This window comes from Pleurodeles waltl, chromosome 12, assembly GCF_031143425.1.
Source record: "Pleurodeles waltl isolate 20211129_DDA chromosome 12, aPleWal1.hap1.20221129, whole genome shotgun sequence".
NCBI classification, from domain to species: Eukaryota; Metazoa; Chordata; class Amphibia; order Caudata; family Salamandridae; genus Pleurodeles; species Pleurodeles waltl.
The window spans coordinates 681,382,735-681,397,561 of record NC_090451.1 but is presented as its reverse complement, the minus strand read 5'-3'; the positions used below and the strand labels follow the sequence as shown (position 1 = coordinate 681,397,561).

At 46.5% G+C, this 14,827-nt stretch overlaps 1 protein-coding gene across 10 annotated transcripts in view; it reads left to right on the top strand.

The window, feature by feature from the left end:
- Nucleotides 1-14,827, top strand: part of CHD3 (chromodomain helicase DNA binding protein 3) — a 1,503,198-nt gene that overhangs the window by 690,099 nt on the left and 798,272 nt on the right. For all 10 annotated transcript variants that reach the window (XM_069218663.1, XM_069218665.1, XM_069218664.1 and 7 more), the window contains exon 20: nucleotides 783-914. In XM_069218663.1, coding sequence (XP_069074764.1) covers nucleotides 783-914 — 132 coding nt within the window. The remainder of the gene's footprint in view (nucleotides 1-782; nucleotides 915-14,827) is intronic.

Sequence of the window (14,827 nt, the reverse complement as noted above, 5' to 3'; positions counted from 1 at the left end):
CTGCAGTTCTCCAGTATTGGTATCTTTCATAGATTCACACACCCTCCTCCCCTCAGAGGCTCCCCTATTATACAGAGATTAAACTTCACACTCCTACTAGAAAATCTGAGGGAATTCAGCCTCTGTTGGGAGTGTTTGGGAGGGGCTGAATCCTGATTGGTTGATACTGAAGTTTGGGTCTTTTCACAAAACAAAGTGCATAGACTGTAAAATACCCTATGAGGCCTACTAGGGCCTACTGGTTTTATTTTTACTGACTTACTGCTTTATATATTTAAGTTTACCGTGAGGCTCCCACCTCGACGACGGGGATGATTCAAGCATGTGAATCTATGAAAGATACCAATACTGGAGAACTGCAGTTACAGGTAAGTAACTAATTTTCTTCCCAGGCCTTAAGTACCAGGGGTACCACTTACAAGGGACTTCAGTAGAGGAGTGTGCCACCTGTACACCATGATACCTTTTTTTCGGGGAAGAGCACTGGCACTGGGGACCTGTCTAGTGCACCTCAGATGAGAAACCTCAGGACTAGTGGGCAAAAAGCGGGGGAGGACCATGTCAAAAAAGGCATTTTCCTACAGTAAGAGTTTAATTGTGAACTGTTAATGTTAAACATGGTTATCATTTGTAATTCATAAAAGGATATGATGACACATCGGATCATACCCAATTGTTAGATGTTAGTATTCTGTGTCACAGGCAGTTTAAAGTAGTCAAGTCCGTCTTCTTGAGGAATCTGTTATTGAACTTATTGATGAGTCTTAACTTTGTCCGATTAGGAATCTCCCAAGCTGCCTAGCGGAGCATATGAAGGAAGCGCCCTCATCAAATCTTCTGGGAAGCTCATGCTACTTCAGAAGATGCTGCGAAAGCTGAAAGAACAGGGGCACAGAGTGCTCATCTTCTCACAGGTAACCTCGTTCTGGGATTACATTAGTACCTGGTATTGTTTTGGAATAATGTGGATGAAAGTTTTCATTTTGATGACTAGCCCAAACTGCTCTTTCATTACCTGAACCTAAAACCTATTTGTTTGCATCATTCTTTCCTGATAGAGCTAAATCACTGCCTGTGGCAGCCCGCTTTCCTTCAACTTCATCAATATGCTTCACATACAGTGTCAAATGCTGTTCCAGCACCAGGACTGGGATATGCATTGCTTGACTTAAAGCACCTACTGTACTTTTAGTAATTGATCCATGTACTGCCTGAGCTGCTCCTGTTGTCAGAAACCAACCACATTTGTGTGAAACCGCCCAGGACTCTATTGACAATGAACCAAAGCTAGGTCCTTCATCCACACACAACTTATACGCGTGGCTCATGAATACCATGAGTTTGCATATTTAATATCCTGCAAGACTGCAGAAGTATTTTTGCAAAAGCCAAAACACACACCACAACAAAACATATTGATTGAAATGGAAACATTTCTGTCTATGGTGCTAGAAGTCATGTGCATCCCCTTCAAGCATCACCAGAACAAATTCTACCTTATCTCTTGTCACTGGTGCGTCAGTTAAAGCTCACCTTGGTGCAATATCAAGATATAGACACTCTTTGTCCTCTCTGTCTTTGTGGTCTAATAGGATCATTAAGCAGTTCTTTAAAAGACTCTTCAGGGCTTTGCCTCCAGTAAGGACCCCTCTTCTTGCGTGGCACCTGAATGTACTGCTAACACATTTGTTGAAGAGTCCATTCGAACCAATACACAAGGTGGACCTCAAGTTTGTGTCATGGATAGCAGCATAACTGCTGGTGTTAACATCAGACAGGAGAGTGAGTGAAATACTAACATTTACAATTAAGGAGCCTTTCCTGTGTTTTACATATAACTGTTATTCTCAGAATCAATCCGAAATTTATCCCCAAGGTCCTTTTGGATTTTCATCTTAATGAGGCTGCAACACTAAGAACTTTCTTTCTGAATCTGCAGTCAGCAGTGGAAATATCACTGAATATATTAGACATCTACAGATGTCTCAAGTTCTATTTGCATCGCACCCAACAGGTCAGGAAAACTGACCAACTCTTAATAACTAAAGGAAATACTCACAAAGGTGCCCAAGTCACAATGGCAGCCATTGCTTAATGGCTGTCAACTGCTATCTTGTTCTGTCATTCTAAAGCTGGCAGACCTTTGACAGCTAAGATCAAAGCACATTCCACTAGAGCAGTCTCTACCTTGACTGCGTTGTTTGCTTGAGTGCTTCTCTCAAAAGATATGTTGTGCTTTTACATGGAAGAATGTGCATACTTTTATGCATTGAAATCAGCGCAGTGATGCATCTGTTGGACAGGAGGTGCTACGCCATTAATTTCAATAGGGTGAGCCTTTTTAGATTACATGTGTTTACTTAATGTGTGTGTGTGTCTATATATATATATATTATTTTATATATATATATATATATATATATATATATATATATATATATATATATATATATATATATATATATATTCACACACAAATGTTTGTGTGCATATGACTGTTTCTCTGCAAGGATGTTTATACCCACTTTAGGAAGTTGGCTCTGTATATACTATCTAAAAGTGAGAGATTGTGTGCACAGAGTCCAAGAGTTCACCTTTAGAGGTTGATAGTGGCAAAATTAGATAATACTAATTCTCTATTTTGTGGTAGTGTGGTCGAGCAGTAGGCTTATCAGAGGTTAGTGTTAAGCATTTGTTGTACATATACAGGCAATAAAGGAGAACACACACTCAAAGACTTAAATATAGAAAAATATATTTTCTTAATTTATTCTTAGAACCACAAGGTAAGTACATAAATTGTAAGGTACTTCACACAGGGAAGTATAGAACTTTGATGTAAAACAGCAGTACACACAGTTTTGGTTAAAATGGCAATAAGCTATTTTAAAAGTGGACACTGCAAATATCAACTGTTCCTGGGGGAGGTAAGTATTGGTTAGTTTCTCAGGTAAGTAAAGCACTTACAAGTCCAGTCTCCTGGGCATAGGCAGCCTACCGTTGGGGGTTCAAGGCAACCCCAAAGCCACAGCACCAGGAAGACAGGGCTGGTCAGGTGCAGAGGTCAAAGGAGGGCCCAAATAACATAGGCGCCTATGGAGAACAGGGGTGCTCCTATTCCAGTCTGCTAGCAGGTAAGTACCTGCGTCCTCGGGGAGCAGACCAGAGGGGTTTTGTAGAGCACTGGGGGGGGGGGACACACACAGGCACACAAAATATACCCTCAGCAGCACAGGGGCGGCCGGGTGCAGTATGCAAAGTAGGTGTCGGGTTTGCCGTTGAAAACAATGGAGGGACCGAGGGGTCACTCTGGCGATGCAGGCAGGGCACAGGGGGGGCTTCTCTGGCCAGCTACCGACTGGGCTAGGATGAGGGCCGCCTGTTGTCACTCCTGCACTGGTAGGTGGTTCTTCTCGGTCCTGGGGGCTGTGGGTGCAGTGCATGGTCTAGGCGTCTGGTTCCTTTGTTACCAGGCAGTCGCGGTCAGGGGAGCCTCTGGATCCTCCATGCAGGTGTTGCTGTGGGGGTGCAGGGAAGTCGACTCAGGGTGTCCACCTTGTTGGAGTCACCTGGGAGTCCTCTCTGCAGTGATGGCTTCTCCAAACTCGAGCCGGGGGCGTCTGGTGCAGAGTGTGAAGACTCCTTGGGAGGTTCTTGGTCCTTTAGGGGCAGGTCAGTCCTCTGAGTCCTCAGAGATCGCTGGTCCTGCTGGATGCGTTGCTGTGCAGGTTCTTTGAGTCTGGAGACAGACCGGTAGGGCTGGAGCCAAGTCATTGTCTCTGTGGGGCTTTTAGGTCAGCAGTCCTTCTTATTTCTTCAGGTTGCAGGAATCTGATTTCCTGGGCTCAGGGTCGCCCCTAAATACTCAATTTCGGGGTGTATTTAGGTCTGAGGGGCAGTAGCCAATGGCTACTGTCCTTGAGGGTGGCTACACCCTCTTTGTGTCTCCTCCCTGGTGGGAGAGGGACACATCCTTAATCCTATTGGGGGGAATCCTCCAAAACAAGATGGAGGATTTCCTAATGCAGGGGCCACCTCAGCTCAGTACACATTAGGGGCTGTCCTGGCTGGAGGGTGACTGCTCCTTGTTTTTCTCATTATCTCTTCTGGACTTGCTGCCAAAAGTGGGGGCTTTGTCCAAGGGGCGGGCATCTCCACTAGCTGGAGTGCCCTGGGGCATTGTAACACAAAGCCTGAGCCTTTGAGGCTCACTGCTAGGTGTTACAGTTCTTGCAGGGAGGAGGTGTGAAGCACCTCCACCTAGTGCAGGCTTTGTTTCTGGCCTCAGAGAGCACAAAGGCTCTTACCCCATGGGGTCAGAAACGCGTCTCAGTGGCAGGCTGGCACAGACCAGTCAGTTCTGCACTGAAGGATTGGGTAAAAACAGGGTGCATCTCTAAGATGCCCTCTGTGTGCATTTTGTAATAAATCCAACACTGGTATCATTGTGGGTTTATTATTCTGAGAAGTTTGATACCAAACTTCCCAGTATTCAGTGTAGCCATTATGGAGCTGTGGAGTTTGTTTTGACAAACTCCCAGACCATATACTTAATATGGCCACACTGTACTTTCAATGTCTGAGAATGGACTTAGACACTGTAGGGGCATGTTGCTCATGTAACTATGCCCTCACCTGTGGTATAGTGCACCCTGCCTTAGGGCTTTAAGGCCTGCTAGAGGGATGACTTACCTATGCCACAGGCAGTATATTGTGTGCATGGCACCCTGAGGGGGATGCCATGTCGACTTTGCCTTTTTCTCCCCACCAACACACACAATCTGCAATAGCAGTGTGCATGTGTTAGTTGAAGAGTCCCTTAGGGTGGCACAACACATGCTGCAGCTCTTAGGAACCTTCCCTGGTCACAGGGCCCTTGGTACCACTGGTACCTTTTACAAGGGACTTATCTGTGTACCAGGGATGTGCCAGTTGTGGAAACAATGGTACATTTTTAGTGAAAGAACACTGGTGCTGGGGCCTGGTTAGAAGGGTCCCAGCACACTTCTTAGTCCAGTCAGCTTAAATATCAGGCAAAAAATGGGGAGTAACTGCAACAGCGAGCCATTTTCCTACACCCGCCATCAACTATTTGTGCTATTAGCATATGGACTGTACAAATACTGTAACTGCTTACTGTTCTGATTCAAGCATGTGAATCTATGTAATCTCCAATACTGGAGAAGAAAATACGTTATTTATCTGTAACTGAAGTTCTCCAGTATTGCTATCTTTCATAGATTCACATGCAACCCACCCTCCTCCACTTATAGTCTCTCCGTATTGTTACAGGATTACTTTGTGTGCATGTGAGTGTTTCTCCGTATGGATGTTTACACCCGCCATCTGCTATTTGTGCTGTTAACATAAGGACTGTCCAAATACTCTAACTGCTTATTATTCTGATTCAAGCATGTGAATTTATGAAATACTAGAAAAGAAAACTATACTTAAGATTAAGATGGGAAAGAAAATAACTTGTGTATCTGTAACTGTAGTTCTGCAGTATTGGTATTTTTCCTAGATTCATAAACGACCCCCACCTCCCATTATAGAGTCTCTTTTTATTGTTACGGGATTAGTTACTCACCGGTGCTTGAAAATCTGAGGGATTCAGCCTCTGTGGGGAGTATTCCAGAGGGTGCTATCACATGATTGGCTGTAGTTTGTTCCTTTTCAATGATATGGATAGGTTATTAAAGTCAATGTTTCAATTCCATTATAGCTTACGGCAGTGTTCTGTACTGCTTTATTATGGTATCATGGGACTCCCACTTCGACGATGGAGAATGATTCAAGCATGTGAATCTATTAGAGATACCAGTACTGTAGAACTACAGTTACAGGTAAGTAAGTTATTTTCTCTCGTAGGGGATTTACATGTATAGTCATAAGCACTGAATAGTTCCGCACGCCTGCGGGGACCCCGGAGCACTGTTGTGTAGTATATTCTTAAGTGCAATCATCAGCTCCTTGACAAAAAAGGTCTGTGAAAAACACTTAAGAATAACAATGTGCAGCCTATGTGAACAGCTACACAGGCCAAATTGTTAGAAGAAAAAAACAGTTGTAGTGTAAATTCACGTTTAAACCTCTATTTATTCTATAAATACATAAATAAATACATTCTCATATTTTATTTACACCTCTCATGAGAATAAAACAATGTAGGGCAGTGTAGCCCATAGGCTGCCATTATACAGAATGAAAATAGAGCTGTGCCTTTAAGAAAGTAAAGTCTTCCTGTTTCCCATCATGCACAGCAAAAGGCAGTTGCCTCAGTTCTTTTTTCCGGCTCCTTTCTGACAGGACCCTGAAGCATTGAGCTCTACCTCACAAAATCCTTTTGTGACAGAAATTAATTTAAAATCTTTTGAATTTCAATTTCACTCGATGTTTTTAACATTGAGTGATCATTTTCTATTGTTTTCTGTTAGATTCTGACAGAATTTTGAGGTTTTTCTACTTCAGAAATGCCTTCACTGTTTGACAAATGCCCTTCTTGTGGCAGAAAAAAGGCCAAAACAGATCCACATCGGGTCTGCATAATTTGCCTTCCTTCCAGCCACAAACCGGAGTCGTGTGACATCTGCAAAACCTTCTCCAGAAGGACCCTTCGTGACAGGGAGAAGATCCGACTCCAGGCGAAAGAGGACAGGAGGAAAAGTGGTCATTCTACCACAGAGCGAGGAGAAGGTCAGTCTTCTACCAGGGCTCACACTGTTTCCTCTATAACTCCGACCAGACCGGCTCAAAAACGGCACAGGTCTCCGACGACGTCGAGGGCGTCGACGTCGAGGCAAGGAACGGCGCCAACATGCTCGCCGTCGAGGAGTGGTTCGCCGGCGAGAAAGAGACATCGCTCGCCGTCGACGACGATTTCACCGTCGAGACGGCGTGGACTTTCGCCGTCGAGATCTGGGTCGCCGTCGACATGGCGAGGACGTTCCACGTCGAGGAGATCTGAATCCGGCTCGCCGTCGACACGGCGAGAGCGATCAACGTCGAGGGGTGCTCGACGCCGTAGGCGTTCACCGTCATCACGGCGACGTCGAGGGTCGTCGTCGAGAGATTCTCAACGGCGAGAAGAATCGACGTCGAAGGGCACTCGCCGTCACCGTACTTCGACGTCGAGGAGTGTGTCGACGTCGAGACAATCAAAAAGACCTAGAAGGGTTTATACAACCTCAGAATCCTCGGCCTCACTCATCCTCCTTCCAGCGTCTCCACAACTCTCTCCTCGACAATCACCATTGCCACAGACGCCGGTAACACCTACGGCGCCTCTTCCGGCTCCTCCTTCAGAGTCTGTTTTGAGGACTCCAACGCGGTCTGTAAGACGTTCTGGACATTCCTCTAGATGCTCTTCTTCCTCTCGGCACCGTCATGAATCACGGAGATCTCAGCATTCACATCACAGGCGTTCTTCTTCGTCTACACGGGACTACTCTCCAACCCTATCGGACTCACCGTCCCCGAGAGTGTCCCCCATAGATGATGTGAATACGTTCCAGGAGGTCTTAGTACGAGGGGCGACCAAGCTGAACATCCCGCTGGCGGTACCTGCCCCATCGACGTCAGTGATCTTCGAGACTTTGCATCACAGGACATCTTCCAGACCTTTGCTTCCACTGGTTCCAGGTCTCCTCGAACCAGCAATGGATATTTGCCTTGCACCGGCCGCAACAAAGTCTGCTCCTTCCAGACTTATTAAAAAATATCGTCCACCAGAACAAGATCCTCTATTCTTGAGGTCGGACCCAGTACCTGATTCGGTGGTCATAGTAGCGGAAAAGAAACTGCATTCAACCTCACCGTCTTCTTCTTCGCCTCCAGATAAAGAGAGCAGAAAGATAGATGCTGCAGCACGAAAAGTATGTTCTACTGCAGCCGTCACGATGAAGGCAGCCAGCGCTACTGCGTTATTAGGGCGATACGACCGTGCCCTCTGGGACTCTTTAATGCAGTTTGCGGAACATCTTCCTAAGGATAAAAGGGAAGATTTCCTAGAGGTCGTGGGTGAGGGAGCCATGGTTTCTAACCAAATTATAAGTGCTGCAGCTGACTCTTCGGTGCTATCCGCACACAATTATGCACACGGGATAGCGCTCAGAAGGCATGCATGGTTGAGACTTACATCACTCAAACCTGAAGCGCAGCAGCGAATACAAAACTTGCCTTTCTCGGGCTCCACCTTGTTCGGTTCTCATGCCGATGACGAGATGGCTAGAATGAAGGCTGAACTAGATACCCTGAAAGCGGTAGGCATGGAAAGACCGAAAGAACAAAGAAAGGTTTTCCGGCCATATCAACGACGACTTTTCACACACCGGTATCAGTCGCCACACTGGATGTCTTCGCGCCCCCAGCAGCAGCAACAACAGCAGCATCAAAGGGGTTTCTCCACTCAGCGAAGGTCGACAAGGGGTCGTTCAACACCTCAAACTCAGGCAACTCGACAGGCTCCCACGTCTAAGCCCTGAATCTTTGCTTCCCCCTCCTCCGTTATCCACACCGGTAGGGGGAAGTATCTCAAATCATCTGGACGAGTGGCTACGCATCACAACAGACGCCTGGGTATTGAATATTGTGAGACATGGTTACGCTCTCAGATTCACCAGTTCTCCACCATCTGTTCCACCCAAAACAGCCAACCGGCATCTCGAAGCTCTTCAGTTAGAGGTCAATATTCTATTGCAAAAAAGAGCCATAGAACCCGTTCCCATCAGCCAGCAAGGGAAGGGGATTTATTCGAGATATTTCCTTGTACCGAAAAAAGACAAACAAGAGTTTCGTCCCATTTTAGATCTGAGGACAGCAAACAAATGGATTCGCAAAGAAAAATTCAGGATGTTAGCCTTACACCAAATTTACCCACATCTACGTCAGGGCGACTGGCTCTGTGCAATAGATCTTTGCGACGCTTACTTTCATATCCCAATAACCAAGAAACATCGAAAATTCCTAAGGTTCACCGTCGGAAAACGCCATTACCAATTTGCAGTTCTACCTTTCGGCCTAAAATCAGCGCCGAGAACTTTTTCCAAATGCATGGCGGTAGTAGCCGCCCACTTGAGGAAACAGCGAATATTCGTCTACCCCTATCTAGACGATTGGCTCATAAAGGCCTCCAGTGGTCTCGAGGCACAACAGCATTTCGAATGGACTCTACAACTGCTGCAAAAACTTGGTCTTCAAGTCAATCTCCTGAAATCTACAGCAACACCTGTTCAGAGGTTGCATTACTTAGGGGCCATTGTAGATACCAGGCTAGGAAAGGTGTTTCCTTCGGAGGAACGACGGTTATCGATTCTCCAAAAGTGCAAACAACTGCAGGAAAGACCTCAAGCCACTGCAAGAATAATAGCTTCTCTACTGGGCTCGATGGCGTCTTGTATCCATCTGGTTCCCAATGCTCGCCTCCATATGAGACCATTGCAGGAAAATCTGGAGGATCAGTGGTGTCAACTGAGGGACGATTGGGAGAACAAAGTCCTTCTTTCTCCTCACACCCTACAATCCCTCAAGTGGTGGTGTTTACCCAGCAATCTCTTGGTGGAGATTCCGTTCCAACAATGGCCTCCATCTCAAACCATCGTAACAGATGCGTCACTGCTCGGATGGGGGGCGCACATGGAACATCTTCGAGTCCAAGGAGAGTGGTCACAGAGAGAGAGTCTCTATCACATCAACCTGCTGGAACTTCGCGCAGTCCACCTTGCGCTCAAAGCCTTCCTTCCCTCTCTGAGAACGGAAACTCTCCTTCTCCAGACAGACAACGTGGCCACTATGTACTACGTGAACAAACAAGGAGGCACCAGGTCCAGAATTTTATCCAGAGAGGCTCAGACAATCTGGCATTGGCTTCTAGCCAGGAACCTGTCGCTAGTGGCAACTCACCTGCCCGGCATCCAGAATGTTCAAGCGGATGCCCTCAGTCGGGTAATGGACGAGAACCACGAATGGGTACTACACGACGACGTCGTTCATTCCATTTTCGCACTCTGGGGTACCCCCTCTACAGACCTTTTCGCAACCCCAGACAACAAAAAATGCCAAAACTTCGCCTCCAGATATTACCATCCAGGGACATTGGGGAATGCCCTATGGATAAGCTGGTCAGGAGCATTTCTTTACGCCTTTCCACCGCTTCCCCTGATTCCGGCGGGCCTCCAGAAGCTGTCCAATGCTCAGACCAAAATGATCCTAATTGCTCCGGAGTGGCCACGCCAGTGGTGGTTCCCAGACCTTCTTCACCGGTCACTCAAACCACACATCAGGCTACCATATCGTCCGGTCCTGCTCACGAAGTTCAGAGGGCAGATATCTCATCCCAACCCCTCATCGTTGAGTTTGGCAGCATGGCTCCTGAGCTAGTGCAATATGGACACTTGAACCTACCTCAGGACTGTATGGAAATTCTGAAGGAAGCAAAGCGCCCTTCCACACGATCAGCCTATGCAAGCAAGTGGAAGAGATTCTGCATTTGGTGTTTACACAACAACATTGACCCGGTTTCCTGTGGAGAACAATCTATCCTGCCATACTTGTTAAGTTTGGCAAAATCGGGCTTACAACTGTCGTCAATAAAAGTTCACTTGGCGGCTGTCACGGCATACAGAAAGAGTCCTTCACAAACTTCCTTTTTTCGGATTCCGATTATTAAGGATTTCCTAGAAGGTTTAAAGAAGGTTTTTCCTCCCATTAGAAAGCCTTCTCCTCCATGGGAACTGAACGTTGTCTTATCACGTCTGATGCTGCCGCCATTCGAGCCGATACATAAGGCATCGCTGCAACATCTCACATGGAAAGCTGCTTTTCTGGTGGCAATCACTTCAGCGCGTAGGGTCAGCGAAATCCAGGCCCTTTGCGCTCAGGAACCCTACACGGTTTTTCATTCTGCAAAAGTGGTAATGAGAACTCATCCAAAATTTTTACCTAAGGTAGTCTCCGACTTCCATGTGAACCAAACAATTTCATTACCGACTTTCTTTCAGAATCCAGCTACTCCTGCTGAGAGAACTCTGCACTCTCTGGATGTAAAGAGAGTCTTGAAATTTTACTTGGACAGGACAAAAAGCTTACGAAAATCACAACAGCTTTTTATTAACTATGGCCCAATCAGAACAGGTTTGGGCACATCTAAACAATCTTTATCCAGGTGGATTGTTTCATGTATAATGTTATGTTATCAGTTAGCAAACAAATCCCTTGGTGGTAGGCCAAAAGCCCACTCTACCAGAGGGAAAGCAGCTACTGTAGCCTTGATGAGAAATGTCCCTTTGGCAGAAATATGCAAGGCTGCCACTTGGAGGTCGGTCCATACCTTTACTAAGCATTACTGCCTTGATACAGACGCTAGGGCAGATGCTCAGGTTGGACAGGCTTTGCTCAAGAATTTGTTTGCATGATTCATGTTTTTCTCAGTATTCTTATATCTACTCCACCGCGGTTATGGGGATGGGCTTGCTACTCTATTCAGTGCTTATGACTATACATGGAAATCCCCTACGAGAGAAGGAATGGTTTCTTACCTGTAACTCCAGTTCTCTCGTAGGGGTATTTCCATGATAGTCATAAGCAACCCTCCCTCCTCCCCGGTGGAGTTGACATAGAACATGAATATTATGGAGGTTGGTACTCCAACAAATGTTTTGTTTTTCTTCATGTCAGGTTAATAGCCTCCAAAAAAGAACTGAGGCAACTGCCTTTTGCTGTGCATGATGGGAAACAGGAAGACTTTACTTTCTTAAAGGCACAGCTCTATTTTCATTCTGTATAATGGCAGCCTATGGGCTACACTGCCCTACATTGTTTTATTCTCATGAGAGGTGTAAATAAAATATGAGAATGTATTTATTTATGTATTTATAGAATAAATAGAGGTTTAAACGTGAATTTACACTACAACTGTTTTTTTCTTCTAACAATTTGGCCTGTGTAGCTGTTCACATAGGCTGCACATTGTTATTCTTAAGTGTTTTTCACAGACCTTTTTTGTCAAGGAGCTGATGATTGCACTTAAGAATATACTACACAACAGTGCTCCGGGGTCCCCGCAGGCGCGCTGAACTATTCAGTGCTTATGACTATCATGGAAATACCCCTACGAGAGAACTGGAGTTACAGGTAAGAAACCATTCCTTCTTTCCCATCTTTATCCTTCCAAGGAAGAGAAGTGGCTAAACAGTCTGGACCTTAGGTTAGCTGGTTCCTACTATACTGATTATATTTTCTGATAGAGACTTCTAGTTGCAGATTTCTTACCTTTGAATTCCCTGACATCAGCTTCAAATCTCAGATTTTTTGCTGAGCAATACCCTGGGTGGCGTCGCTCAGATCCACATGCGTTGTTCGGTTCTGTGTGGCATCGTCAGCGTCATTGGAGCCGTCTGTGACATCACAGTCGCCTATAAAGGCACCACCCCGGTACCGCGTACAACAGTTCTTTTTCTTCCGCGCAGGTTAAGAGCAGGTCTGGGATCGAACTACCCTCTGCCTTTTTGGCAGGCCTTTTTCCAACCCTTGGGCCTCTCGACGCCTGCTCGCCAGCAATCTGCCTTTCACCCCTTTCAAGGCTTCGTAAGGAACGGGGTACCACGCCACCCACAGGTCAGCCACTGTCCCCATCATCATTACACCATCCAGTGCGAGGACAAGGTCATGGTACCTTCAGATCCAGAGGGTCTAGCCAGAGGTCGCCCACCACCCCTTTTCCACAGCACCCAAACCCTCCTAGTATATTTCTGCCTGCAAGACCATATTCGTCCAGTTGGAGGGAGGATTCAGTTTCATCTCCCTCACTTGCGGTCCATAGCATCGGACAAATGGGTATTGCAGATCATACAGAAGGGCTATTCCCTCCCCTTCCAGTCTTTCCCTCTCTCTATCCCTCCATTGAAAACCGGCTGATGGAGGATCATTTAATCTTGCTCTACAAGGAAGTTACGGCTCTCTTGGCCAATGGAGCCATAGATGTCAAAATTAGACAGTGGTTGTTATTCCTGCTACTTTCTGATTCTAAAAAAGAAAAAGGGCCTTTGCCCTATCTTGGATTTAAAGGACGTCAATCTCTTCCTTAAAAAGGAGATATTCAAGATGCTCACTCTTGCTCATTTCTTGTCTGCCCCAGACCAAGGAGACTGGATGGTAGCGTAGGACTTGCAGGATGTGTATTTTTACATCCCCATCCTGCCTGCCCACAGGCTCTACTTGTGGTTCAAGGTAAATCATAAGCAATTTCAGTTTACTCTGCTCCCCTTTTGTCTTACCAGTGCCTCTCGGGTGTTCACCAAGGTGATGGCGGTTGTAGCAGCTCATCTGCGCAGATTAGGGATTTCAGTCTTCCCCTACCTCGACGACTGGCTGTTGAAGGCTTCTACACCCCAGGCTCTCATCAGCCACCTTCAGACGCTGCCAAACCTCTTGCACTCACTGGGGTTCGCTATAAACATGCCAAAGTCACATCTGAATCCCTCTCAAAATCTTCCTTTCATCTGAGCTCTTCTGGACATAGTGCAGTTTCCGGTTTATCCTCCTGAGCAGAAAGTCCAGGATATTCAGGTTACGATACCAATGTTTCGGCCTCTATCCTGGATTTCGGTGAGACAGACTCTGAGGCTGTTGGGACTCATGGCATCCTGCATGTCAAGCATGCCAGATGGCATATGAGGGCTCTGCAGTGGGACCTGAAGTTCAAGTGGGGGCAGCATCAGGGAAATCTTACAGACACGGTTCAGATCTCGGAGGGAACTGCAAAAGACCTGTAGTGGTGGTTAGTGAACTGCGATTGGGTCAGAGGCAGACTTCTCTCTCTTCCCCAGCCAGATCTCACAGTAGTGACAGATGAGTCACTTCTGGGATGGGGTGGCCATCTGGGAGAGGCAGAGATCCGGATTCCATATCAACTTGCTGGATCTCCGGGCGATCCGACTGGCATTGAAAGCATTTCTTCCAGTTGTAAAAGGGAAGCTAGTGCAGGTGTTCATGGACATGACCACTGCAATGTGGTACTGCAACAAACAGGGCAGTTTGAGGTTGTGGTTGTGGATCCTTTGTCAAGATGCTCTGCATCTCTGGACATGTGTGGAACAGCAGGGTATAACCCTGCTGGTACAACACCTAGCAGGTTCTCTGAACGCCGGGGTGGACAAACTCAGCTGTCAATGCCTAGAGGATCACAACTGGTATCTCCATCCGGAGGTGGTGCAAGGACTCTTTTAGCAGTGGGGATAGCCTTGGTTAGATTTGTTCGCCTCCACAGAGAACGTGCAATGTAAGCAGTATTGCGCGTTGGAGTTTCCAAGGTGGCAATCATTCGCAAGTGGAGTTCAGGCCTCCTGTACGCTTTTCCACCCATACCACTCCTGCCCAGAGTTCTCAAGAAGATCAAGAATGACCAGGCCCAAGTCATCCTTGTGGCTTCAGATTGGGCACGGAGAGTCTGGGATCCCAAGCTTATCAAAATGAGCTTCAGTTCTCTGATCAGGCTGCCCCTTCGGGAGGATCTTCTGTCGCAGCAGCAGGGAAGGGTTCTCCACTCGAACCTGTCAACTCTGCACCTTCATGTGTAGAGATTGTGTGGTGGCAGTTGATGGCTTTTGACCTTCCTCCCGAAGTCTGTAAAGTTTTATTGGCAGCCATGTGTCCCTCCACTAAAATGGTACATTGGGAACGTCTTGTATAGTATTGTACAGACAGGTCTATTGATCCTCTTTCTGCTTCTCTTTTTGATATCCTTCTCTTTATACTTTCCCTTGCCCAGCAAGGTTCTGCCTTGGGTACTCTTAAGGGCTGTCTTTCTGCCTTATCGGCATTCCTTCGGTTG